The sequence below is a fragment of the Trypanosoma cruzi genome, genomic scaffold (genome assembly GCF_000209065.1).
Source record: "Trypanosoma cruzi strain CL Brener 1047053516723 genomic scaffold, whole genome shotgun sequence".
NCBI lineage: Eukaryota > Euglenozoa > Kinetoplastea > Trypanosomatida > Trypanosomatidae > Trypanosoma > Trypanosoma cruzi.
Window position 1 is genome coordinate 410,655 of NW_001849576.1, and position 25,472 is coordinate 436,126.

The window sequence follows — 25,472 nt, forward strand, 5'->3', positions numbered from 1 at the left end:
GTTGACGGGGAGTTAGTTTGTGCTGAAGGCTGCAGGCAAGTGACAGGGGTGATGGCGATGATGACTGGCCGTGTGCCGCTGGTGTGTGCCCTCTGCGTGCTGTGGTGCGGTGCCGGCGGTAGGTGTGACGAGGAGGAGAGGGCAGTTTCTGGGAGTGGTGATGGACCTCCGCCGGGATCAGCAGAACATGGAACGCCTCGAAAAGAAACCCAAGAATTAAAAGTTGGAGCACCAGGTGTCATAGAGACAGCATCACCCCCATCTTTGAAACCTACAGGGGAAGATAAAGACGATGATGATGAAGATGATGCAGGTGGTGATGAAGATGATAATGAGACGGATGAGACAAAAGAAAAAAGAAGAGAAGGGCAGAGTAATAAAGGAGGAACAGTTCTACCAGACACAGATTCCAGGGAGGAGAATTTAACTGGCAGCGGGCAGGAAACAGGCCAGCCAAATGTACCTGCAGGGGGCATTTCACCTTCCGGCAGTCAGTTATCAAATGCCAATCCTTTGCGAACGGAAGTTGAAGAAAAGAATGACACCGATAAGAGACCACCTGCAGTAAAGAACGCACTCACAACAGTTAACGGAGAGCAAACACTGCTTGGGGGCATTGCGGGAGGAAATCTTCCATCGCCTCCAGAAGACGGTGTTGATTCCCGCAAACAGGATGGCGAAGACACCACGAGTGAAGGTAAAAAAAATGCTCCACCGCCTGAGACCGCAGCCACACCAAAAAGCCACCGAGACGAAGGCCCAGAAGGGACTGGGGAAGATACAAAAGCAACAACAGTAACCGCCAACACAACTGATACGACGAACACACAAAACAGTGACAGCAGCACCGCGGCCTCCCACACCACCTCCCCTCTTTTGCTTCTTCTTGTTGTTGCGTGTGCTGCTGCTGCGGTGGTGGCCGCGTGAGAGTGAGTGAGAGAGCCGTGCACCGCCCGCACACACACTCTTCCTTCTCTCTCTGTGTGTGTGCCCCCTTGCACGGACTCTCGCCCTCACCTCACCCCACGAGGCACACACATAATGTGCCCATTGTATATATGCATGCACACCCATGCAGGCCCGTTGGTGCTCTCTTTTGCACGACACGCATCGCTGCCGTCCTGCCTGGCTGCATGGGCGGAGCACCGTAACTGTTTTCGTTTTTATTGCATTGAGTGGGCGACCTCTCTCTCTCTCCCTGTGTGTGTGTTTTGCTTTACGGGAGTAATGAGAGTGTGTGTGCGCTGGTCGTCCCACGCTTCGGCTTTTTTGTGTGTTTTTTTTTTTTTGTAATTTTTTTATTTTTTTCCTGTTTGCTTTAAATTTTTTACTAAACAATTCCTTTTTTTTTTGCTTTTAGGGGCATTCACTGTGGCAGTGATTTTTTCTTTTCTACTCTTCCTTCTTTAATTGTTTCTTCTGCACTCTTCCTGTGAGGGGTGCCGTGTGTTTCCGCCCAACTGCTCCACTCGCACACCCACCGACACGCTCATGACGACGGCCCTGTGCGCCTCGCCTGCTGCACGCATGAGGAGGGGCCGCGACGAACGGCGCGCTGAGGGAGCCGTGACGTGTGGGCGTGCGACGAGGGCCGGTGGGGCGGAGCACACATTTCTTCCCTCTTGTTTTGTTTTTATGCGGCCAGGGCGGGCAGACACCCGCAGCGCCACACACACAGCCACACCCTGCCGCCGTGTTTTTAAGATTTTTTGCTTTTATGTTTTTATGGATGGTGTGTGCCGCCACCGTGCGTGATTGTTGAGGTTGGGGCCGTACCGCATGTACAGCTGCTATCCAGCTGTGCCTTTTGCTGTGTTGATGTATCTCCCTGTGCTTCCCCTCCTTTTTCCTGCTTTTCCAGCAAACACGCATAAGTACTTGCACGGTGCTCTGCGAGAATGCTTTGGCGACAGCGGGACGTTGGCTTACGTCCCGTGCTGAAATGACAACACGGCTGCACGATGCCCGCCATGTGTGAAGGCGCTGCCTGCTCTTGGGGCATTCTTCTCTCCTCGTTGTTTTTGCTCTGCCGGATGTGGGCGTTGCTCGGTGTGTGCTGGCGCGTGACGAACGGTGCCACGATGGCCTACTCTGACGATGACAGTCGCTGTGCTCTCGGCACACACCCACACACTCTCCCTTGTCTCTCTGTGAGAATGATTGCAGCAGTAGCGTGGTCTATGGCAGCGGCTGTTGGTGCTGCGGAGAACGAGGCGCCGAGGGAGAAGAGGGCAAACCTGCTGGACGCGATTACGATGGCGGATGAAAGCTGTTTCGTTGCCTTTGCTTCGTACATTGCTAAGAATGCGCCGTGTCGCCGTCTGACGGAATGCCTGCACTCGGCACCCTTCGAGGCATTGTGTTCTTTCATTCAGTGTGATGCCACAATCATCATGGCAGCACCTTCCCTCACCGGCTCTGAGTGTGACAATACGAATGACGGCAAAGGGAGCGATGAGGATTATGGTGACGACTTGCACCGAGGGGCGGATTATTTGCGTGTCTTGGCACACGAATCCCGGGAGGGTTTGAATGCCGTCCCCACAATTCCCGGCCTTGCGGAACCGTTGGCTTTCGCGCTGTCACCCGCCGTAATTAGTGCCCATGCGTTGAGGCTGATCCATTTACCGTGGAGTTCACGCAGCAGCTCTCGAGTGGTTGTGCTGCTGATCCCGCGTTGGTCCTTTCGCACGTATCTCAGCGTTGCCTGGCGGATGATTTGATGTCTGTGTTGTCCAGGCCGCCGCCTCCAGTTTTCTTTTGGTGCCCAATAAGAAACACTTTGCGTTGCGGTGGATATTTATTTGCGTGGCCGTCGACGCACGTGACGCTGCTCAACGGGTGTGTCTTTTGTTTGGTAGACACGAGGGAGACTTCGGTGTGTGCCGACGCCTCCGCGAAAGTCTTCGTCGACGGATGCAAGCGAAAATAAGGGAGGTCTGTCCGCCGCATCTCTCAAGGCAGCTGCGGGGCACTCCGGACGCACAGAGTGAATGGATGGATGCCGCGCAGCTGGGGAGACCAGTTGTCTTCTCCGCCCTCCGTTGCCCGGGGGAATCGATAATCCACAGCGTCACTGCCAGCTGCATTTTACTGCTGGGGATCGACTGTTCTGAAGTTGCCCGTCTAATGTGAATCGCAGCGTCAGTGCAGGAAGACGCTTTCACGCATTGCGAGTAGTTGCTCCAGCCTCGAGCTCATCAATATTCACGGCAGGAAGCAATGCATCTTGGTGGCCGGTGACGTTCAGGCGAGTGTGTTTCACTTCACCCGCCTCGTATTTGTGGGGGACACTGCGCATCGACCCTCCCCAACAGTCCCACCACCTTCACTTTCCCCCGCTGCTCGCTGCCCTCTGCTGACGGTACAGTTGTTTGGCTCCGCCAATAATGCGCTCGTGACACTTCCTCTCCGCACGTTGCGGGATTATTGCCGTGGAGGCGTTGATGGCATGTGGTGCGGGTATGGCGTCGACAGAGTCATCCACGCTTCTTTTTAGAAACTTTTCTTTGAGTCTTGTCAGTCACGCCGTGTTTCCTTTTTTCTTGCTGGGAGTCTTGTGGGTGTGCTTGAGCCCTTTTTCTCCAATTTGTTTGCCGAAACGATCAAATGCTCCGCCGCTGCACATCGCCGGTTTTCCATGGCGGTGAATTGAGCAGGTGCCGGGGGAATTTCAGGCGGAGCAAACCGAAGTTTGCCTCACTTGCTGCTGACGCAGAGTCCGTTACTGAGGGAACACAATACGGAGGCGGACTGCCAGCGGAGCCTCGCGTGGTGGCGCGCATTTCTCTCATTGGCGGGGTGACAGCCGAGCCTTCCAATCAGCTGGACTCTGATATTCTGCTGCGCCTGATGGGACACTTTATCGCCATGGCAGAGCGGCCGTCTGACTCTCTTGATGACATCATGGCTTGGAGAGTGGGAGTTTCTCTCCCATTGTACCCAACAGAGCCGGCACTGGCGCGTTGCTGCTGTGTTGATGACGACGCTGTGACGGAGGGAATAGCGGTTGTGTATTCACGATGAAACCTACCGGAGACGTATTCATCGCGTGCGTTTTCCACCTCAGCACGCGGTGGGTGGCGGTCCTTTGAGGATTATTGTTGACGGGCTGTTTAACCGCGACCTTTTAGTGAATGGACTCTTTGTGGAAGATGGTGCAATCCGCGTGCAGCACAACCGATGCCCCCAGTACTCCTTGGAGAAGCGTAGGCGAATACTGCAGGGATTGATGAGGGACGGCCTGCCTGTGATGTGGCATGAGGCAAGTAACCGTCGTTTGGCGCACTCAAGCAGCGTCCCCTATAATGCACCTATCGGCTGTGACTTGCATGGACAAATGCAGACCGTCCACATTCTTGTGGAGCCGCAGCACGCACGTTGGGGCTTTTTCGAGTCCCCTCAATACTGTGAGTTTTATTTTGAATGTGCCATCGCCAGAGAGCGAGATAACCCTGGCCAAATTGGTTGTACTTTTCCAGGGACAAGACAGTCGAATATTTGATTCCCGTGTGCGATACGTTGCTCTACCCTGCCTTCTGCACTGTTGCCTCTTTGACGGCATTATTGACCCATCTTTTCCACCGAGAAAGAGAGGGTTGGCTCCGAATACCGTTTATCTGCGGACGCAACTCTGCAGTCTTACGTGCCATATCTTCCACGCGTATTTCCGAGGGTACGCGTCATTTATCTGGACGCCAACAACGCCATCGTATCATCCGATGCGGCACTCTTGCACCGTTGTTGTTGTCGTCACGGTAATTTTTTTTTCCCCGACGGGAGTGAGACAAGTTTCGTTTTTCACCTGTACGATGTGCTGGATCCCACTGTGGGCGCTGAGAGCGTGCAGCGGAACGATGGCAAGCTTGCAGAAACTGTCTCGCGTAAAAATTGGAGGGCTGTTTGTTGTGCAAGTAGGGGAGATGGTTGTGGTTCTCTCCTCCTAGTTTTTGGTGGCTGTTCTGTCGTTATGTGTGCGTTTCTTGTGCGGATGCTCTTTTGCAGTGCGTGCAGTGTGCGAGTTGTGCCTGCCGCGGGAGGTCGCATCATTACCGCGCACACAACGGCGACGCTGCGACGATGTGTGTGTATTTTTGCTGCACCTCTTTCTATTTCCTTTTTGCCTTTCTATTCTCCGCTCTGTGCGCAGATCTGCTCACCGACTTCAGCCACGCAACTCTACTACTACTACTACTGCTGCTCGCACTTGTACGCGAAAAACGATGATGATGGTATGGCGCGTGTGGAGATGGAGTTGTTGTGTGGAAGCAAAGATTCCCGTGTGCACTGGCGCCCAGTCGGCGAGAGCAGCCGGACTGCGTGTCGTACTGATAAGAAACCAGACAGTCGAGATCTAACAGAAGAGGAGGCTTTCAATGCGATAGTCGGCGATTTTGCGGCGAGGAGCTGCTCGGATTGCGATGGCACGAATAATTCCGGAGGAACGGAGGAATATATGACTCCTGACATCACGACGCCCAACACCACCGAGGTGTGCAGCAATAGGACTGTATCCATGGTCCTCGGGCACCCACCCTTGCCACCAAGGAGCCGACAAACAGCAGTTTGTGCAGCAGCTCCACACAGAGCACATCTCCTTTAAACAACGAGAAAGTCAGAGAGAGCAGAGGAATCTCTTTTGAAGCTGACTTGTCCTTGCCGACGGTGGACGGCAGCGAAATTATCATCTTGTGGGTGGAGAAACCACTGCTGCCTCCGCTTCTGGGATTGTGTGGGGTTGTGACGGTCTTTTGAGCTGAAGAGTGTGGAATTGCGACTCCTCACGGAGAACATGTGCCGCGTTGCATGCGTGTTTTCTTTTATTATTTACATTTTACTGTTGGTTTTGTTGTCTTCCTGGAATAATAAGTATCCTTGCTGTTCCTTTATTCAATGGTCGGTTGCTGCACACTCTCATGAGTGACGTGTTTCCCTCTCTTGTGTGTTTCTTTTTTGTTGCCCACACGCGGTGCCGGCCTCATTGCTGTGCGTCCCACGGACTGCACGAAAGGAGGATTGGAGGAGCAGGCCGGATGCCGCAATGAAGTGTGAGGGATGTTGTGTGGGCTGGTGGAACTGTACGATCTTTTTTATTTGTCTTTTTTTTTTCTTTCTTGAAGGCATTATGTATACACAGACACACACGGTTGTCTTGTGCTGCTTGGCATATGAAATAGAATTTCTGCCTGATTGATTTTTTATATTTCTCCCCTGGCGTTCTGTTGGACTCCCATCATTTTTTTTCTTTTTTTTGTTTTTTCCGCCTTTTTAAGTTCTGCTTTGTGTGGCGGTGTGTGAGTTCTGCAGTTGTAATGATTCCATCTGTCTTTTTTGGTGTGCGCTTCTTCTGACTGCTGTCGCTTATTACCATGCGGTGGCTTTGCGTGGTGTAGCTGCTGTCTCTCTCTACTTCCTTTCTCATGATCCTGCAGATCGAATCCACGTTATTCAACAACGAAAGTTTTGAAGATAATGCGCCGTGTGTTTTGTGTCGTGTTGGCGTTTGCACTGCTGTGCTGCTGCTCTTGCGTGTTTGCCGTGGAGGGAGGGAAGGAGCAAGAGCCGCAGGTAACGCAGGTGAATGCAGAGTGTGCGGGTGACGGTAATGTTGCGCGCTGGCAGCTCCCTGGGAGGTCATTGTGGTACAACTGCACGGTTGAAGATAATGGTGTGGGGAAGGATATTTGCGGCATGGGCGACGGAAACTGTACGTCCGAGGATGTTGAGAGACGTATAAAAGATGGTGCGGAGCATGGTGTCTTCACGATCAACGTCTCCACGTTTACTCCAAGCGCCGTGAAGAGTTGGTGGGAGAGTAACGTAGAGAAGGCGGTCACCGTCGCAATTGTTCCGGCAAAACCTCCTGCAGCAGAACCTCTGGAGTCTCGAGAACACAAGGCCCCCGGTGGCACCTCCACAACAAATTCTGAATCTTCTGACGTTGAGGATTCCGCGGATGTTTCTTCTCCTCCTCAAACTGCAACTCCAGGCGGCGCTGTTGCTAACTCTGCTGCTGGCGCTGCGGCCTCGCAGGCGTCGGATTCCGCCCCCGCTGGTGATCTTCAAGGCCCTTCACATTCTGCCTCTGTTGCCTCTCCTGCACCCGAATCCATACCAGATCCAAAGCCCACAGAAGGCGGCGACCACTCCTCCCATGAACCTCCAGTGGAGCTGCAGGAAGAGACTGCTGCTGCGCCACCGACTCAGTTGTCCCAGACCGGCGAGGACGGGGGCGCAGCGGAAGGCGCCGAAGAGGACACCGCCGCCAACGCCACCGACACTGCTTCCAGCGAAGGAAATGCTACGGCGGCAGGCATGTCGGCTCCCCTTTCCTCTGCGCCCAAAACGAACGCGCTGGAGAACAGTGTGGGAACTGACGCCTGCTTCCATGGCACGCGTCTGAATGCCCTGCCACTGCTTTTTCTGGCCGTCCTTGCGTACGGGACACTGGGCTGAAGAAGTGTATGCGGGCTATAATTGCTAGCACTCAACCACGGGGATTTGTGCGCTTCTTTTGTTTTATTGCGTAATAAGTAATAGAAAATAATGATTATGTGCTCTCTTCATTTGCTTCTGCTGCCCTGCTGTGTGCTCCATGTTCTTGCCTCCCGTGTCCGTCACTTGGCACGCGTCCCAGACACACTCTTATGCACGACACGCCCACAACTTTTTGCGTGGACGCATTTTTGTGTGAGTGTGCATGCACGCTGGAGCCATTTGTTGCAGCTCCTTGTGTTTTGTTCTTTTTGTTTTTACTTATTTTTTACTTTCTGTTTCTCTGTTGTTTTGTTGCTACTTGTTTTTTATGTGTTTATTTTCCTTGTTTTTTGGTTCCTTCGGGGTGCTGTGAGTTTTTTTTCATTTTTTAATGGTTTTTTTTTCTTTAATTTTTTCTTTTTCTTTTGTTTACTAATCTTCCATACCTTCTCTTTTGCGTTTGGGGCAATCACTGTGGCAGTGATTTTTTCTTTTCTGCTCTTCCCTCTTTAATTGTTTCTGCTGCACTCTTCCTGCGAGGGGTGCCGTGTGTTTCCCGCCCAACTGCTCCACTCGCACACCCACCGACACGCTCATGACGACGGCCCTGTGCGCCTCGCCTGCTGCACGCATGAGGAGGGGCCGCGACGAGCGGCGCGCTGAGGGAGCCGTGACGTGTGGGCGTGCGACGAGGGCCTGTGGGGCGGAGCACACATTTCTTTCCCTCTTGTTTTGTTTTTTTGCGGCCAGGGCGGGCAGACACCCGCAGCGCCACACACACAGCCACACCCTGCCGCCGTGTTTTTAAGATTTCTTTTCTTTTGCTGCGCTCACTCTCCCGATGGAGTGACGCGACTGCCGTCATGTCTGCGTGCTTCTCTCAGTCCCCACACACGAGTGACTGTGCTCTGCGGGCCGCACTCGCACGCCGATGAGAGGGCTGAGGGGAGCAGCAACACGCCGATGACCCCATGAAATATAAACGATGTGCGGACACACAGAGGGTCGGACGGCTGAAGGACATTTAAATATCTTTTAGTTTTATTTTGGGGGCAAAATATACAGACGGTTTGGTGTGGCCACACGGCAGCCGGCAGCTTTTTTAAATTTGTGTGGAACAGTAATGGACGATTTTTTTTTATTTATAATTATTTTGCGTGATGGGGTTTGTGTAAGATGAAGGGGAAAGCTTTTTTTTGTTTTGGATAAATCTTGTGTGAATTGCCGCTGCTTGGGCTGCAGTGGAGTCATGAGTTTGGGCGGTCTTTTTCTCTTTATTTCTGCCATGCACCTCCGCTGTACATTTTTGTGCATCCCTCCGCATACTCTGCTTCCTTTTCTACTTCTTTGCTTTGTGTTTCTGCAGGCACACACACACAAGATGCACATTGCAGTGGATTTGAATGCTTCTTTTGCAGTGCACGCTGGCAGTTGCGTGTGGCGACTGTTGTCTTTTTCCGTGGTCATGGGGAGAATGAAGGGAGGGAGTGCGCAGCCCGAGTCACTCTTCCTGTTGGTGTGATGCGCGCGGTGGGCTGTGACTGCTGTGGAGGGCCGCATCCTTTCGGTGTGCGCTTCGCCGTCGTGCCGTGTGTTTGCGCATGTTATTTGTTATGCGCGTGCGTGCTGGGCATGTTTTTCCGGAGCGTTGGGCGACTGCCATCTGTCGATGGCGGCTTGTGTGAGCGGACACGTGCGGATGAGGGTCAGGGCGTATGGAATGAAGGAATGGCGTGAGGAAAGGGGAAGTTGATTTGGAGGGTATTTGGACCGGATTCATTTGGCTGCGGTGGTCGCATGCACGACGGATGTGTTTCCGCATAATGGGGTGGATGCGACAGGATTTTCCGAAGTGGCCCGTCAATGCAATTCGGGTTTCATAGCACTGGGGCACAGTGGTCTTCCTGCAATGGCTGGTGACGGTCCCTAGTGGACCGGTGTATTTATGCTGCTGCTGCTCGAGGAGGCGTAGAAGTGCGATTTGAGGTGGGTGGCGGAAGGGCCACACATCTCGCAGTGACGGTCGTCGTTGGCCCACCGGGTACCTCTGAAGGTTTTGTTGGATGCAACGTCCTTATGCCCGTCTCCGGATGGCGACATCCCTGATGCAGCCAACGGACGGGGCTGGGAGCGACGGTGAGACGCAAGCACGTGTGGAGGCTTGGAGCGGCCGGCGCACCGCACGCTGAGCGCATGGCACGGTGAGGGCTGGACCCAGAAAAGGGACACCGCGCGGGACGTCAATCTTCACTGCAGCGACCGCCACCGAATTCGGATTTGCTCGCACCTTCTGCGGTCCCTGTTCCTCCCCTCACTTCTGTGCCGAGGACTGTGCCGCGGGATCCAGCAGCGTGATGTTTGGCCGCAGGGGCATGTCCCGAACAAATGATTTGTGGGAGGGGATGTGCACTGCGACGAGAAGGAAGAAAATATTGCGAGACGACCACCACCGCAAGACCGGAGTGAAGTTGTGTTTTGTCCACTTGCGCGAGGGCGGCCTGCCACCTGGTCTGTTAGGAGGATTATTTTTTTTTCTTTGCGCTCTCTTTTTATTCCGCTGCGTTTTCCTGCGGAACTGCGAAGGGGGATTTGCAAGAAATTTCTGCGAGGCGTCCGTGCCGTCGTCGGAAAGGCGGATTCCCCTTGAAAACCGCTACTTTTTAAATTTGTTTTGGGCGGGGAGTTCCTGCCGATTCAACGCGACTTTGTTTTGCGGATTTGATGCGTGTGTTTCCGAGCGGTTCGGTCTGTGCTCCCGGACCACTCGGATGTGGTGTGCGCGTCGACGTGAGGGTGCCTGCCAGCCGTTTTATTGCCTCCCCCGCTGTGGCTGCCGCCGCTGCCTTCTTCCCTTCCTGAGGTCCTGCGGCTTCTTGACAATATGTTTTGGAGAAGGCGTTGCCGCTGTTATCGTCCATGGTATTTTGATTCTGGTGTCGTGGTCAGGAGACATTGAACGAGAGGGTTTGCTGCCCTCCTGTTTTATTTGCCCTCTCTGCCTGACGGCCAGTTCTACACAAACGTGCTCCTCGGCACCTCAGTTGTCGCTGGCAATCGCATGCGCCAACTCTTCTCTGCTCCTTTTCAGTGTCGCATTTTATTGATTGACGGACGCCATTCTGTCCGGCGTGTCACTTTGATTGGATTGTGTGGGACTGCTCGCCAACGCCATCGGAGAAAGCAGACCGACTTTTTCATTTATATTTAATTGCCATCCTGCGCGCACGTGTTTTTCACATTTTCTGTTGAGCACTCAAACAGCGAGGAGTCCGGAGCTATGCGTGCGTGTAATTCTTCCTGCCATGCGAACCGCGGGCAACACCGAGGGGCTGCCACTTTTACTCCGCAGAGTTATTGTTTCTTTTCACAGGGCTGGCAGGGAAATTCCATGCAGCCTGCTACTGCTGGTGTGTCATTAGATGTTGTCACTCCATGCGAATAATGTGCTTCAGCGAGTGAGGTGTTGATTGGGGTTGTGTGCACTCTGATTCTGTTTGCTACTTTGTGCGGGCACGCAACACTTGAGTGGTGGGAAAATGGAGCGGGGCGATGCATGGCTGCGTCTCGCCCATTGTTCACTGCACGGTGGTGTGGTGCGCATTGTGGTGCTGACTCTGCGATGTGACTGCGGTCTCCTGTGCGGCAATGGTGGTGGGTGGAGGAGAGTGTTGACCCGCGGCGTGACGGTGGGATCGTGTCTCCCTTTCTTTTTGTTCCTTCCCTTTTGTGAAGGTGTGCACTTATTTTTTGTGTCGGTGATGGGGCAAACAGACCGACAGCGTGAATAAAACAAAATAAAATAGAAAAAGGACGATGGTGTGGCGGTGTTGGGGTTGGTTGCACGTTGTGTTGCTGCGGAGGCGGTGGGCCTTGGCTGTTTTGCCCACAGGCGTTGCAGTGCGGCTGCATGGCGCACCGACCACCGAGCCGTGCGAGTGCCACGCCCAACGCCCTTGGGACAGCGGGACGAAACAGCCGCGACTGTGCTTTGGAGCCAGCGGCACCTGCTGGCCGCAGTTGGGCGGTGCGAGTGGGATGCTTCACTCCACGGGTGTTGTGATGGCACCTCGCCGTGGCTCTTGTGATGGTTCCGGCGCTGCAGCTCGACATGTGGCGAGGAGTAAAGTGTGGCCGCAGTGGACCATGAGCAGCACCAACATGAGGCTGAGTGATTTCCTTTGGAATTATGTTGGCGGCAGGGCGGCCGTTGATGAAAGACTACAATGTGACGATGGAGATGTTTGTTCAGGAGCCGGATGATTACGCACAAGACCAGCGGCTTCTTGAAGAAATTCTTAACCTAACTGCGCACCAAGCGCTGGAGGCCATGAATAAGCCTCTTCACGAAGGTGTGCTCTCTCTCGGGCAACGTAGGGACGACGAAAGAAAAGGATACAATCACTCCTCTTGCAAGGGGAACACCAAACGGAGTACTCACGCAGGTACTGACAGAAGCGAGGCGGGAGGCAGAGGAAAGGCTAAGACGAACGCAAGAAATGAAATTTACCATTTCCACTAATATCGAAGAAGTACTGTTCAAAGGAAGAGTCCGCGTCAATGAAATGAGCTGAACGACTTTCTTACGAGGGAACTGGACGGTAGTGGCGTTGTGGACTCCAATCGGGATGTTTTGCTGGAGGAGTTTTTCAAGGACCCCACGAAGTATAACCGTAATAAAGGAGTATTGAACGAAATACAGGCAACCGATGCTTATGCGAGGATGGAGGGTACTGTAAGGGATGAAATGGATTTGGAAGAAGTTGTACGCAAGCTTTGCGATAAGGGCGTCAACAATCTACCGGGGTGGTCATTGGCTGCTGCGGAGGTAAAAGCAACTGTTCATAACTCCACCAAACATTTATTGGATGCAGCTGCCGAGGAGGCGAGGAACCCAACGACGACGAGCGCACCGGAGAAACTGGAGGGATGCTACGAGTCTGTGCACAATGCGAGGTGGAGCCATGCGGTGGAACTTCCGGACGGCGTGGAGCGAAAGAAAACGGGGACGGGAATGGGGGTGCATGAGGGGAGGCCAGAACAGTCATGGTCGTACAAGAAAGCTGGCGACGCTATCGAAGAGAATGACGCTGTGCAGCAATTCGGTGCATCATCTCCCGTGCTGATGTTGCTCGCCTCGGACAAGGGATGGCCGTGCTCGTGAAATACGATACAGGATCTTCCTGAGGACGTTTTTGTAAACTGTGCGGTGGACCGAGTGTGGCAGATCGTCAAGGGCGATGTAACCGCGTTGTTCAGCCCTCACGGTGTGACCGACTTTACGCCCAAGCGACGTGTGTTGATTGGGACGCCCGGGATCGGGAAGTCGGTGGCTGCCGGCTCGTACCTCCTCTACCGGCTGCCGCACTGCAATTCCGAGAAAATCCAAGTGGTAGTCCACTGTTTTGGTGGACGAGATGTGTACGTGTTTGACAAGACCACCAGAGCGGTGACAAGATGCAGCGATGAGGGCATGTGCATCTCTGAGTTGAGAGGTTTGAGGGGGCATGGGAGGAATGTGTATATTATCTACGATGTGGCAAAGGAGGGAACGCCGCCACCGAGACATTTTGCGCCTACTTCTGGATGGGGCATGATTGCGGTGTCATTCCCAAAGGTAACCAACTATGATGAGTGGAAGAAGCAGCTACAGACCGCGCGAATCATCGTGAATTGCCCCGACGAGACGGATGTGAAAGCGATGTGCGCCTGGATAACGCGTGGCGGGACCAAAGAGAAACAAGCGGAATGCTGGAAAGAGGTCAAGAACACATGTATCCTTTGGGACCGATTCCACGTCACGTCTTTGATGAGGAGGCGTTTAGTGAACGCTGTGGAGCGGTGAAGTTTGCATTGCAGTCGATCAACGAGGTAACTGCGAAAGAGCACTTTTCACGGGGAGGTGAGTCGCCATGGTATTCTGAGGATCCGTCCCACAAGCCTGTGAAGGTTGTTCGGGAAATATACGCAGGCGGTGTGATCCTTTTCAATGCACCGATATCTGCTTGCCTCGAGGAACGGACATTGGAACGCCTCCCAAGTGTAGCAGAATAAAATGGCTTTTTGAGGCTGATGTTGGCGTCGAAGGATAATATTTTGCCAATATTTTTTGGATGGTTTGCTTTGAAATCGTTCACGGAGAGTGCCTTTGCCAAGGCAATGGTGACGAAACCCACGGAGTTTGAGCCGCCAACAGGACGTCAAGCGAAGCCCTGCGTCTTGAAGTTGGCCCTGAATTGCATCCCAAGGGAGATGAAGGTTTGCTGCCGAGTGAAGATGAAAAAACGATCCATAAAATGAAGCACGGGGTGCTGTGCAAACCATGGGCCACAAACTTTCCGCTGGTGGACGCCTTTTCTTCTCGGAGTCCAATCCAAGGACGGTGGTTGGGCTGCGGATAACTACGGCGGGTGGGCGCCACACCACCGCCAGCACTGTGCGGCAGTTCACTGAGTGCCTGGCGGCATATTTTAATGGCTGGGGGGAGTTATCCCGAGACATGTCGTGGGGGATTATTTATGTGCAGCAGACAGACAGCATGCCGATGAATGACTGGCAGAGATGTGATGTCGTCAATTCCAATAATGTGAGCGACGATGAAAGCCGCGGAATAACGGCGTTTTGGAAGGAAGAGGAGCGCCAGTACCAAGTGTCAATATCCTACAGAGACTTTAGAAGAGACGAAGCTCTCCGAAGTGTGCAATAATAATAATAATAATAGGAAAATAGATTAGTAAATTGAAAGTGAACGAGTCATTTTGATTTATGGTAAAAAATATTGTGGGATTTATATATTTTTGGGTGCTTGTGTCTGAGCATGCGGTGCGGGTGCACCATCTCCATGCGGCAGCACCGCACACAAATGCCAAAAATGTCCAACGCTATCGAACATAACAGTGACAGAAGAAATTAGGGAGGGAAAGGGGTTGTTTGGTTTCTGGTGGAAAAACATCGGGTGATCTTTATATGGCACGTTGGTTGTGTGTGCATACGAGGCGTCATTGGAGAATTGCCCCGGTATGAGGGAATCATTGTGGCTGGCGGTGTCACGGCGTTACTGCATTGTCCATCTTCTTCTATTGTGTTCGAAGACCCATCACTAACAGAAGCATCTTAAAGGGATGGACGACAAATAAGTTCTATTGAGGAAACAGTGCACTCCGTGTGACCGCGTGGAGTGAGGCGCCGCGTCATTGCTGGATGAGGATCCGCTTCCGCGTGTGTCTCTTTGGGTGATTGCTAGCTCCGTTGGCCGTGGGATTGAACTGGAGGCGGTGGCGGTGTGTCTCTTCTCGTTCTTGTCCATTGGTGGATGACTGCTGGCGGTGTGTGCGTTTGTTGTGTGGAGGGCCGAATCTTCTCATCCGCAGACTGACAGCACTGCGATGGTGCGTGTGTGTGAGGGCTGGTGCGGAGTTGCCGGCCAGGGTGAGGGCCTTTGGCGATGCTTTTCCCGCCTGTCGTTTGTTCCCTCCGTGTGTTTGTGCTGCTTCTTGTTTTTTTCCCTCTCACCCTTTTCTCCTGTGTTCCTGCGCGGAGTGGCTGCATGCTCACGGGCCATGTTGATTGTGAGTGCCTCTTGACGGCATCTCCCTCTCTCCCTCCGCCTGTCTGTCTGTCATTCCCTGTTGGGTGTGAGGCGTGTTGCACGGCATGAGGGCTGGCCCGCACACACCGACGGCCCGCCGTGACTTGCCGTGTTGCTGCTCTTTTCTGTGGGCGATGGTCCTCCGTGCCGTCCCTCCCGGATTGTCTCGTGCCCCGCTCTCTGGGTGGGTGCTCTGCTCTGCTCACTGACCCTTCTGGTGTATTGCCGCTGTTGCTGCTTTACTATCCACTCTCTGAACACAAAGAAAGAAAACAAGCGCCAATCTCTACTGTGAAATTTGAAGGCACTGAAAGGACCAACAGCACACACAATGTCCACACACACATATTTATATGCTCTCACGTTTTGCTGCAGTTATGGCACTCCGCACACACAACCGTTGCCGCGTGACCGGATCCAGCGGGAAGAGGAGGGAAGAGAGAGTGAGCCGCGGAGGCCCAACATGTCCCGGCATGTGTTTACTTCCGCGGTGCTGCTCCTCGTCGTTGTGATGATGTGCTACGGCAGTGGAGTTGCGCGTGCAAAGGTGGGTGATCCAAAGCCTATGGTTATTTTTGTATGGTGAGAAACGAAGGCGTCTTCTGGCGTATTTGAGAGGCAACGGCTGTGGAGAAAATGGTGTAAAATTCTTTATTGGCCATTCTCTTGTTGAAATACTATGGCTTGACTGTGGGCATTGCCAATGCTAATTAGGGACTCCCTTCTAGTGCCAGTGTTGGCATTTGGTCAAAGTACTTGAGTTTTACAGGGGAAGAGTGGACGAAAGGAATTGCAGCGGAGAGCGTGACGAACTGGAGGACGGACATTGCCGCGGAACAAAGAGAAGAGGCGGTTCACTTGTCTCAATTGAAAGGTCCCAAGGCGTTGACGAAAGACGGCAAGATTTTTCTGCCTGTGGAGCGCCTTCCTGCGAAAAATGCCGGTGCGATGTTGGAAACTCCACACAGGTGGGAGCTTGTGCCTGTTTTGGGTGACGTTGTAGGTCTCCAACGATGGGGGAAGGCGCATCACGTGGGCCGCTGGGAGCCTTTCCAAGGCTGTTGTTGACGGTCAGCTGCGAGGGAAGTCATGGAATGGGTACTGTGGTATTAGCGGCAGGGGCGTGGTGGCGAATGGCACCGCGATTGTGTTTCCCTTGTGACTGTGAAGGGGGACAACAAAAAACTCTGCTGCATCACCCATTCGAAGGGCTGTGGCAGGACTTTGGGGGTTCCCTGCAGAGGGTTTTGCTGACGGGATTGCGCTGATCCCTATCTCTTTGAGTGGGAGGGAAAACTCCTCACGGCCGCCACGCATGGAGGCCATGACGGGAAAGTGCATGATTCCGGTGGAATGGGGGGAGAAATGGATGGAATTTGGCGGAGCACATTTGAATGTCTTGAGTGAGGACTTGAGGAGTGCTACGACTGGTAGCCGACTCGACATCGTGACGGCATCCATCGAGGGGAGGAGTGTAATGCTGTTTGCTTTGCCCAGGCAGAATAATATTCGGAGAGCCACAAGTGTGTTGCTTCTTTATATGACTTGATTTTACCCCATTGGACCGTTATGTGCTGATGGTGTTTCCAAAAACGCAGATACCCTGCAGTACAAGGGTGGTGAACTGTTTGCCCTTAACGAGTGTAATGCAGGACAGGGGCGTGTTGTGCTCGCACACCTCACTGAGCAGCTGGAGGAAATAAGGACTGTGCTGAGGACTTGGGATGCAGTCGACAAGAACGTCACAACGCCTTGCACTTCCACCAGAAAAGAGGGAACCGCATCCGACGGTGCTTGCAGCACTCCTATGCCCACGGATGGGCTTGTCGGATATTTGTCCAACGAGGGTGAGAGGGATTGCTGGGTGAACGAATATGTCGCGGCGAGTGCCACGGTGGTTGGGACAGCAGCGAAGGTTGAGGGCGGTGCGACGTTTGAGGGGCCTGGGGTGTGGACAGAGTGGCCTGTGGGTAAATGGTGGCGGAATCAACGATTCCACATTGTGAAGAAGGAGTTCACTCTTGTGGTGACGGCGACGATTGGGGCGGCTCCTGCGGGCAGCGGCAGTGCCCTTATGGTTGCTGTGGGTGGCGCTGGGAGCTTGAGGATGGTGGGACTGTCAGTCACGGCGGACAATAAGCGGGAAGTGGCGTTTGACGGTGAGGCGGGAGAAGTGCAGCACGGGAAGTGGGGGCTGGAGAGAACGTACCGGGTGGAAGTTGGGCTCCAGAACGGTATGGGCAGCGTGTGCGTGGATGGCAAAACTTTGGGGAGCTCAGCAACGACAGTTACACGTGGGGCGCAGTTGCTCGACGTCTCATGCTTCTACGTTGGAGGTGACGGTTGCAGTGGCTCAGGCTGCAGTCAGGTGACGCTGACGCATTTCTGTCTGTGCAACCGCCCACTGACCAGGCAGGAACTACAGATGCACGTTTTGCGTGGCAAGCAGACTGAAGTGGATTGCAAGGAGAGAAAAGCGACACCGCGCCCCGGTAATTTTGCGGCCAAACTGCCACGGGATCCGGGCGTTGACGCGGCTGCGAGGGAAGAGGTGCCAGTGCCCGCCAAGGGGAATTTGGCTTGGGAAACGGCACCACTGATGTCAATGGCTCTACTGTTTTATTGTTTTAAAAAAGGATTGGTGACGGCGCCGTCCATGGGTTTGTGCCTTGGGCATTTTCTGGCTTTACTTCAAGGAGTGCGTGGGGACGTGGCATGTTTATGAGCCGTAGAGTGCGGTTGTGCGATTTCTAATGGACCGTACGTGCCGCTTTTTCAGCGTGTTTTCTTTTCTTTTTTCAAATGATTCGTTATTATTGTCTGCTGCTGTTTTTGCACGGATGGGATAGTCAGCAGCCCTTCTTTTCCTTTTCCCTCCGATGGTTAATTGCTGTGCACTGTAATGAGCGACGTGTTTCTTACTTTTATTTGTTGTTTGTGGCCCACACCGTCGCCAGCCTTGCTGCTGTGCGTACCACGGACTGCACAAAAAAAAGGGGATTGGAGGAACAGGCCGGATGCCGCAAGGAAATGTGAGGAGTGTTTTGTGAGGGCTGGTGGAACAGTACAATTGTTTTTTATTTTATTATTTTTCTTGTGAAAGAGTTATGTATCCACAACAACACACGGTCTTTTTATGCTGCTTGGCACATAAAATGAAATTACGACCTAATCTATTTTATTCATTCTTTCCGGGAGTTTCGCCGGACTCTTAACCTAGTTTTTATTTATGTATTATTTCTGATTTGCAGGGCGTTGTGTGAGTTCTGCAATTGCACTGATTCCCTCTGTCTCATGGTGTGTGCATTTGTCACTGTGCGGCGGCTGTGTGTGGTGTAGCGGTCGTGTCTATCTTTTCACTCTGCGTTGACGGGGCGTTAGTTTGTGCTGAAGGCTGCACGCAAGTGACAGGAGTGATGGCGATGATGACTGGCCGTGTGCTGCTGGTGTGTGCCCTCTGCATGCTGTGGTGCGGTGTCGGCGGTGGAGGCGGAGGGTGATGGTTCTGGGATAGGTGGTGGATCTCTGGTGCAATCACAAGAACTTGAAATGTCTCCAGAAGGCTCCCACGGCTTAAAAGATGAAGCAGGGGGTCTTAAAGAAGAATCACCTTCCGCGCCTGCAGGAGATGAATATGATGAAGAGGATGAAGAGGATGGTGATGGTGATGGTGCAGGGATAGATGACGAAGAAAAACCAATAGGAAGGCAGGGTGATCAAGAAGTAGCAATTGCACCAGACACAGGTTCCGGGGAAAAGAATTTAAGTGGCAGCGGGCAGGAAACAGGCCAGGCAATCGTATCTGCAGGGAGCATTTCTCCTCCCGGCAGTCAGGAATCAAATGCCAATCCTACGCAACCGGAGATCGAAGAAAAGAAGGACTCCGACGAAAATAAACCAGCAGTAAAGAACGCACTCACAACAGTTAACGGAGAGCACACACTGCCTGCGGGAGTTGCGGAAGGAAATCTTCCATCACCACCAGAAGACGGTGTTGATTCCCACGAACAGGATGGCAATGACACTATGAGTGAAGATAAAAAAAATGCTCAGTCGCCTGAGACCGCAGCCACGCCACAAAGCCACCGAGACGAAGGCCCAGAAGGGAATGGGGAAGATACAAAAGCAACAACAGTAACCGCCAACACAACTGATACGACGACGCATGGCGACGGTGACAGCAGCACCGCGGTCTCCCACACCACCTCCCCTCTTTTGCTTCTTCTTCTTTTTGCGTGTGCGGCTGCGGCTGCGGTGGTGGCCGCGTGAGAGTGAGTGTGAGAGAGCCATGCACCGCCCGCACACACACTCGTCCTTCTCTCTCTGTGTGTGTGTCCCCTTGCATGGACTCTCGCCCTCACCTCACCCCACGAGGCACACACATAATGTGCCCATTGTATATATGCATGCACACCCATGCAGGCCCGTTGGTGCTCTCTTTTGCACGACACGCACCGCTGCCGTCCTGCCTGGCTGCATGGGCGGAGCACCGTAACTGTTTCTGTTTTGTTTTTATTGCATTGAGTGGGCGACCTCTCTCTCTCTCTCCCTCTGTGTGTGTGTTTTGCTTTACGGGAGTAATGAGAGTGTGTGCGCTGGTCGTCCCACGCTTTTTTTTATTGTTTTACTCGTAAATTTAATTTTTTTTCGGTGTGCTTTAAATATTTTTGCTACTCTTTTTTTGTCATTGGTTTGTGCGTTTTAAGTCTTTTACTCCAACATCTTTACTCTTTTTTTTTTTTTGCTTTCGGGGGCAATCACTCTGGACGTTTTTTCTTTTCTACTCTTCCCTCTTTAATTGTTTGTTGCTGCACTCTTCCTGTGAGGGGTGCCGTGTGTTTCCGCCCAACTGCTCCACTCGCACACCCACCGACACGCTCATGACGACGGCCCTGTGCGCCTCGCCTGCTGCACGCATGAGGAGGGGCCGCGACGAACGGCGCGCTGAGGGAGCCGTGACGCGTGGGCGTGCGACGAGGGCCTGTGGGGCGGAGCACACATTTCTTCCCTCTTGTTTTGCTTTTTTGCGGCGAGGGCGGGCAGACACCCGCAGCGCCACACACACAGCCACACCCTGCCGCTGTGTTTTTAAGATTTTTCATGTTATTTTTTGTGGGTGGTGTGTGCCGCCACCGTGCGTGATTGAGGTTGAGGCCGCACCGCATTTATTCCTGCGATCCAGCTGTGCCTAGTGCCGTCCTGATGTGCCTCCCTGTGCTCCTCCAGCACACACACAGAAAACAAGTATTTGCACGGTGCTCTGCGAGAATGCTTTGGCGACAGCGGGACGTTGGCTTACGTCCCGTGCTGAAATGGCAACACGGCTGCACGATGCCCGCCATGGGTGGAGGTGTTGCCTGCTCTTGGGGCATTCTTTTCTCCTATTTGTTTTTGCTCTGCCGGGTGCGTGCGTTGCTCGTTGTGTGCTGACGCGTGACGGACGGTGCCACGATGGCCTACTCGGACGATGGCAGTCGCTGTGCCCTCGGCACACATCCACACACTTCCCTTTCTCTCTGTGGGAGTGATTGCGGCAGGGCATTGATGCGACCGTGATGGGGACCACGACGGCGCCACCCCTCGAGAAGGTGCCACGCTCCGTTAGTTGTGGAGCGGCGAGGCGGTTTGCCTGCAGCCCGACTGACAGAACCGCACAGTCGTTTCATTGCGGCCACTTCGTCGGCATCACCCGCTGCGGTGGTGTCCGCAAGAGCCGCAGCCTCGATGAGGATGGCCTCGTAGTTGTCTGGCAGCTCATACCTTAAGGCCCTTCGTCTTTCAGGATTGCCCTGCTGCTCGACTGGCGCAGCAACAGCCCGGCATGGCTCTTCTGCAGGAGTGCAGGCACAAGAGTGCCCCAGCGACGAGGCTCATTGGCTGCGGTGACTTCCACCAGGCCTGCAGTGGGCGTGCCGGTGGCGTGGCCTTCTTGGTGCGCACACCTTGCCATGCGAGCGCTTGTAGCCCGTGGCACCAACTGCCTGGAGACCACCGCCTTCCGCGTGTGCCCCAGCATGTAAGTGGTGAACCTCTGAAACCTTTTTCTGGAAATCGCTCACGCTGCCCAGTTTGCGAGCACCATTCGTCGTTTTGGTCCTGCAGCGGTTATTTGTGACCTGAATTCACACCATGAGCTGCGGGACGGTCGCTCACCATCCACGACGTCAGGAGAGGACCTCGCCGCCACCCCAATCGACATGGAGATTGAGCTGTCTGACGACCCGGCACAGGCAACGTGGAGCAGCGGCCGCAGCGTCTCGTTTCCCGACGTGAACACCGCCACTCCTTGCCGAGCAGCAAGCGGCTGATGGACGTCCTCCTGCCCACTCCTCGGCATACCAGCACGCGCCCTGCGGATCACAAGCAACCCATTATGTCGGTGGTGCTGCTCCTCCCACACTGAGGAGGCAGGACCGCCCCGACCTCCTCCGGAACCTCCAGCTGGCGTGTCCACGGCACCTCCTCGTAGAACGACGAGCAGCAGATCAACGTCGCCCCGCCTAAGCTGCAGCAGCGTCTTCTCGTCCGTCCACAATATGAAGGCACGCGCCCGACGCACTAACCCTCGCACTCCAATCGTTGCAGAAGGCCTCACATGTGGATTCTGCGACAGCTCCACAGTCTTCCCAACAAATGCCTCACGCGCAGGTCACTACCGAAAATGTCAAGCGTATCAACGAGCAAAAAACGGACAAAACACCTCTGCAAGCTCCAATGACAGCCGTAGCCCTTCAGCCACTCCTCTGCTGCAACCCCCACCAGCCGCTGAGCCGCCGACAATCCACGGGAGGCCCTGCCGCACACGCTGTGGGAATGCCCCCGTCCTCGACAACTGAGCATCCGACTATTTGGGAACACACCCTCTCGCACGACAGCACCGTTCAAGAGGGAAAAACTGGCCACATCGCTACGGACAGCCCGCAGGCCATTAACGAACAGTGGCCGCAAATTATAACGGAGCAAATGCTTCCCTTTTCTCAGCATAGAAAAACGTCACCTTCACACTCGCAGCTGCCACCAATGAATTCATTGCGCAATACCGCTCTGAGCCGCAATACTTCCTGGTGCCATCCACGTCCCTTGTCGACACATCGATGCGGGTGGGCGCCCATCCATTCCTCCCAATGACGCTGCATGTCTGCGACGCACCCTCATATCAAGAAGCGCGTCCCTCACCACAGCCGGGATCGACTTTGCCCTGTCCGCACGCATCGCCTTGTCAGAGGAGCAGGAGCACGTCAGGCTGGCAGCAAAGCACCCTCCGGCACAACACATCACAACCAGAAGCACCAGCAGCACTGCAGACCGTGAGGCGACGTGGATCAACTGACGCATGCTGTACGTAACAGAAAATACTTCATGGCTTGAGAAGAATAAGAAACACTGGCAATATCTCAAAAGAAAGAAAAAGAAAAAATTAAAAACAGAATTTATGCTTACGCAGTCAAAGCATGCCAATCAAAAAAAAAAAAGTAATGCGTGCACTCAGCCACAAAATCAAAAAGGAAAACAAAACAAAAAGCCGAAGCGTGGGACGACCAGTGCACACACACTCTCATTGCTCCCGTAAAGCAAAACACACACACAGAGGGAGAGAGAGAGAGGTCGCCCACTCAATGCAATGGAAACAAAAGCAGAAACAGTTACGGTGCTCCGCCCATGCAGCCAGGCAGGACGGCAGCGGTGCGTGTCGTGCAAAAGAGAGCACCAACGGCCTGCATGGGTGTGCATGCATATATACAATGGGCACATTATGGGTGTGCCTCGTGGGGTGAGGTGAGGGCGAGAGTCCATGCAAGGGGACACACACGGAGAGTGAGTGAAGGACGAGTGTGTGTGCGGGCGGTGCATGGCTCTCTCACTCACTCTCACGCGGCCACCACCGCAGCAGCAGCCGCACACGCAACAAGAAGAAGCAAAAGAGGGGAGGTGGTGGTGTGGGAGACCGCGGTGCTGCCGTCACTGTTTTGTGTGCTCGTCGTATCAGTTGTGTTGGCGGTTACTGTTGTTGCTTTTGTATCTTCCCCAGTCCCTTCTGGGCCTTCGTCTCGGTGGCTTTTTGGTGTGGCTGCGGTCTCAGGCGGTGGAGCATTTTTTTTATATTCACTCATAGTGTCATTGCCATCCTGTTTGCGGGAATCAAAACCTTCTTCTTGAGGTGGTGGAAGATTTCCTTCCGCAATTCACTCAGGCAGTGTTTGCTCTCCATTAACTGTTGTGAGTGGATTCTCTGCAGGTGGTCTCTTATCGGTGTCATTCTTTTCTTCAACTTCCGTTCGCAAAGGACTGGCATTTGATAACTGACTGCCGGAAGGTGAAATGCCCCCTGCAGGTACATTTGACTGGCCTGTTTCCTGCCCGCTGCCAGTTAAATTCCTTTCCCCGGAACCTGTGTCTGGTAGAACTGTTCCTCCTTTATTACTCTGCCCTTCTCTTCTTTTTTCTTTTGTCTCATCCGTCTCATTATCATCTTCATCACCACCTGCATCATCTTCATCATCATCGTCTTTATCTTCCCCTGTAGGTTTCAAAGATGGGGGTGATGCTGTCTCTGTAACACCTGGTGCTCCATCTTTTAATTCTTGGGTTTCTTTTCGAGGCGTTCCATGTTCTGCTGATCCCGGCGGAGGTTCATCACCACTCCCAGAAACTGCCCTCTCCTCCTCGTCACACCTACCACCGCAGCACCGCACCACAGCACGCAGAGGGCACACACCAGCGGCACACGGCCAGTCATCATCATCGCCATCACTCCTGTCACTTGCGTGTAGCCTTCAGCACAAACTAACTCCCCGTCAACGCAAAGTGAAAGCAAAAGGAGAAACAAGTCACACACCACCGCAGAGTGGCAGCACACACCACAAGACAGGAAATCACAAGACAGATAGAATCAGTAAAAAAGCAAAAACGCACACACACAGCCAGAGCAAATAATCAGCAAAAGAAAAACAATTAAAAAAACACGAGTAAAAAACACAAAAAAAGCTGCTGGGAACGACTCCAGTGTGCATGCATTCAAACAAATGTAATTCCTCACAAGAATTTGTATGCATGTCGTGCAAATGGGTGTGTCTGGTGCGCGTTCAACATGACGGATACAGGGAGCAGCAAAATAGAGCACACAGCAGGGCAGCGAAAGCAAATGAAGCAAAACATAATCATTATTTTATTTTATTTACTTACATCGGACCACAGTAGACACACACATGTCACCGCGGTTGAGTGCTGGCACGCACAGCCCGCACACACCTCTTCAGCACGGAGTGGTGTACGCCAGCGCGGATACGGCGAGCAGCAGCGGGGCACACACCCACGCAGAGCTGCTGAGGCTGCCGTCGATTTCGCGAAGACGTGACGGTGTGAGGGTTGTCGTCGTGGTTGGCGCATCTGTAGTCGTAGTGCTTGGTGCCATTGTTGTAGTGGTTGTAGTGCTCGTAGTGGTCGTGGTTGGTGCTAGTGTAGTCGTGGTCGTCGTGGTCTTCTGGGGGGAATCTTCTTCACTCCTATTTCTTTGTTCTGCGGACGAACTCGTGCCACTTTCTGTATTTTTCTTATCATTCGTAACTTCTCCTTGTAAATCATTGGAAGCAGCACTTGGTTGCGGTTGTGGATTTGGCGCACCTCCACCATGTCCGACTTCGCTTCGCCGTTCAGTAACCAGCACCGGAACTGGCGAACCTTGCTCACCGGCCGCCGTGGCTGGTTTTCCTCCACGTGTATGGGACAAGTCACTGGAGTCATTACCATCAACTTCAACTTTATTGACCCCCGCAGTCTCTGCCGCACATGCGGACGGGCAGCAGCAGAGGGCGAGCACCAACAGGGCGCACAGCAGACGGCACGTCATCATCGTGAGTGTGGTCGTTCAGTGGTGTGGAGCTGATCTGCACAGTGAGGGACATGGAGAGCAACAGGGGAGACGAGAGGTGCGGCAGACACACACAGAGGGCAGACACACACAAGAGGAGAGGGCAGCAGCCAGGCATGCACCGTACGCCGCACACCACGCACAACACACACTCCAATCCACGGCAGCAGGCACACACACACAGCCCTGCCGCAACAACAACACACACAGATGGAGGAGGCAGAAGCAAACAGGAGCGGCACACAAGGCTCCACCGCATGCACACACGGCGAGAGCGGTCCGTCGTGTCGGCAGCCCTCACGGAGGGTACGCACACACACATGAGGAGGTGCGGCGCACACAGCAACACAAAAACAAAGTAGCAATAAAAAAAGGAGATCCCCGCACACCACGTGAATTGTTGGTCCACGGGAAGTGCAGCCAATATCCATCACAAAAACAGTTCAGTTGTCTTCGACCCTCGTTCATATTCAGCGCACACCACTTCATGCAAACACGGCACCATCGCAGCAACAGCCGCACACGCAAAAATAAGCGCAAGGA

At 53.6% G+C, this 25,472-nt stretch overlaps 7 protein-coding genes and 4 pseudogenes across 7 annotated transcripts, besides 14 other annotated features; 9 read left to right on the top strand and 2 right to left on the bottom strand.

Annotated features, from left to right (window-relative positions):
• Positions 1-1,946: part of a sequence feature (areas not merged during assembly with more than two copies in the genome that could not be assigned to a particular haplotype) that runs on past the window's edge.
• Tc00.1047053508221.210 (mucin-associated surface protein (MASP), putative) lies at positions 52-927 on the top strand (the record flags this gene model as incomplete). Its single annotated transcript, XM_816900.1, has 1 exon — positions 52-927. One exon carries the CDS (start codon positions 52-54, stop codon positions 925-927), a length of 876 nt encoding a protein of 291 aa, XP_821993.1.
• Positions 289-335: a microsatellite.
• Positions 1,266-1,358: a sequence feature (T-rich).
• Positions 1,947-5,267: a sequence feature (areas merged during assembly that could not be assigned to a particular haplotype. This can correspond to areas where the two haplotypes were merged or to regions with more than two copies in the genome that were merged during assembly.).
• Tc00.1047053508221.220 (uncharacterized protein) lies at positions 1,962-2,723 on the top strand (the record flags this gene model as incomplete). The annotated part of the gene is made up of 1 exon (XM_816902.1): positions 1,962-2,723. The coding sequence occupies one exon, from the start codon at positions 1,962-1,964 to the stop codon at positions 2,721-2,723; it is 762 nt and encodes a 253-aa protein (XP_821995.1).
• Positions 3,610-4,026, top strand: Tc00.1047053508221.230 (uncharacterized protein; the record flags this gene model as incomplete). The annotated part of the gene is made up of 1 exon (XM_816904.1): positions 3,610-4,026. The coding sequence occupies one exon, from the start codon at positions 3,610-3,612 to the stop codon at positions 4,024-4,026; it is 417 nt and encodes a 138-aa protein (XP_821997.1).
• Tc00.1047053508221.240 (uncharacterized protein) lies at positions 4,260-4,946 on the top strand (the record flags this gene model as incomplete). The annotated part of the gene is made up of 1 exon (XM_816905.1): positions 4,260-4,946. The coding sequence occupies one exon, from the start codon at positions 4,260-4,262 to the stop codon at positions 4,944-4,946; it is 687 nt and encodes a 228-aa protein (XP_821998.1).
• On the top strand, positions 4,970-5,602 carry Tc00.1047053508221.250 (uncharacterized protein; the record flags this gene model as incomplete). Its single annotated transcript, XM_816907.1, has 1 exon — positions 4,970-5,602. The coding sequence occupies one exon, from the start codon at positions 4,970-4,972 to the stop codon at positions 5,600-5,602; it is 633 nt and encodes a 210-aa protein (XP_822000.1).
• Positions 5,268-6,207: a sequence feature (heterozygous, non-Esmeraldo-like haplotype).
• Positions 6,208-23,879: a sequence feature (areas not merged during assembly with more than two copies in the genome that could not be assigned to a particular haplotype).
• Positions 6,472-7,455, top strand: Tc00.1047053508221.260 (90 kDa surface protein, putative; the record flags this gene model as incomplete). The annotated part of the gene is made up of 1 exon (XM_816909.1): positions 6,472-7,455. One exon carries the CDS (start codon positions 6,472-6,474, stop codon positions 7,453-7,455), a length of 984 nt encoding a protein of 327 aa, XP_822002.1.
• Positions 7,735-7,907: a sequence feature (T-rich).
• Positions 8,607-8,631: a sequence feature (AT_rich).
• Positions 11,290-14,179, top strand: Tc00.1047053508221.284 (annotated as a pseudogene).
• Tc00.1047053508221.310 lies at positions 15,414-17,486 on the top strand (annotated as a pseudogene).
• Positions 18,478-19,332, top strand: Tc00.1047053508221.320 (annotated as a pseudogene).
• Positions 18,697-18,734: a microsatellite.
• Tc00.1047053508221.329 lies at positions 22,930-23,808 on the bottom strand (annotated as a pseudogene).
• Positions 23,522-23,568: a microsatellite.
• Positions 23,880-24,081: a sequence feature (haploid, non-Esmeraldo-like haplotype).
• Positions 24,082-24,976: a sequence feature (heterozygous, non-Esmeraldo-like haplotype).
• Positions 24,315-24,911, bottom strand: Tc00.1047053508221.338 (mucin TcMUCII, putative; the record flags this gene model as incomplete). The annotated part of the gene is made up of 1 exon (XM_816906.1): positions 24,315-24,911. One exon carries the CDS (start codon positions 24,909-24,911, stop codon positions 24,315-24,317), a length of 597 nt encoding a protein of 198 aa, XP_821999.1.
• Positions 24,427-24,543: a microsatellite.
• Positions 24,977-25,472: part of a sequence feature (areas not merged during assembly with more than two copies in the genome that could not be assigned to a particular haplotype) that runs on past the window's edge.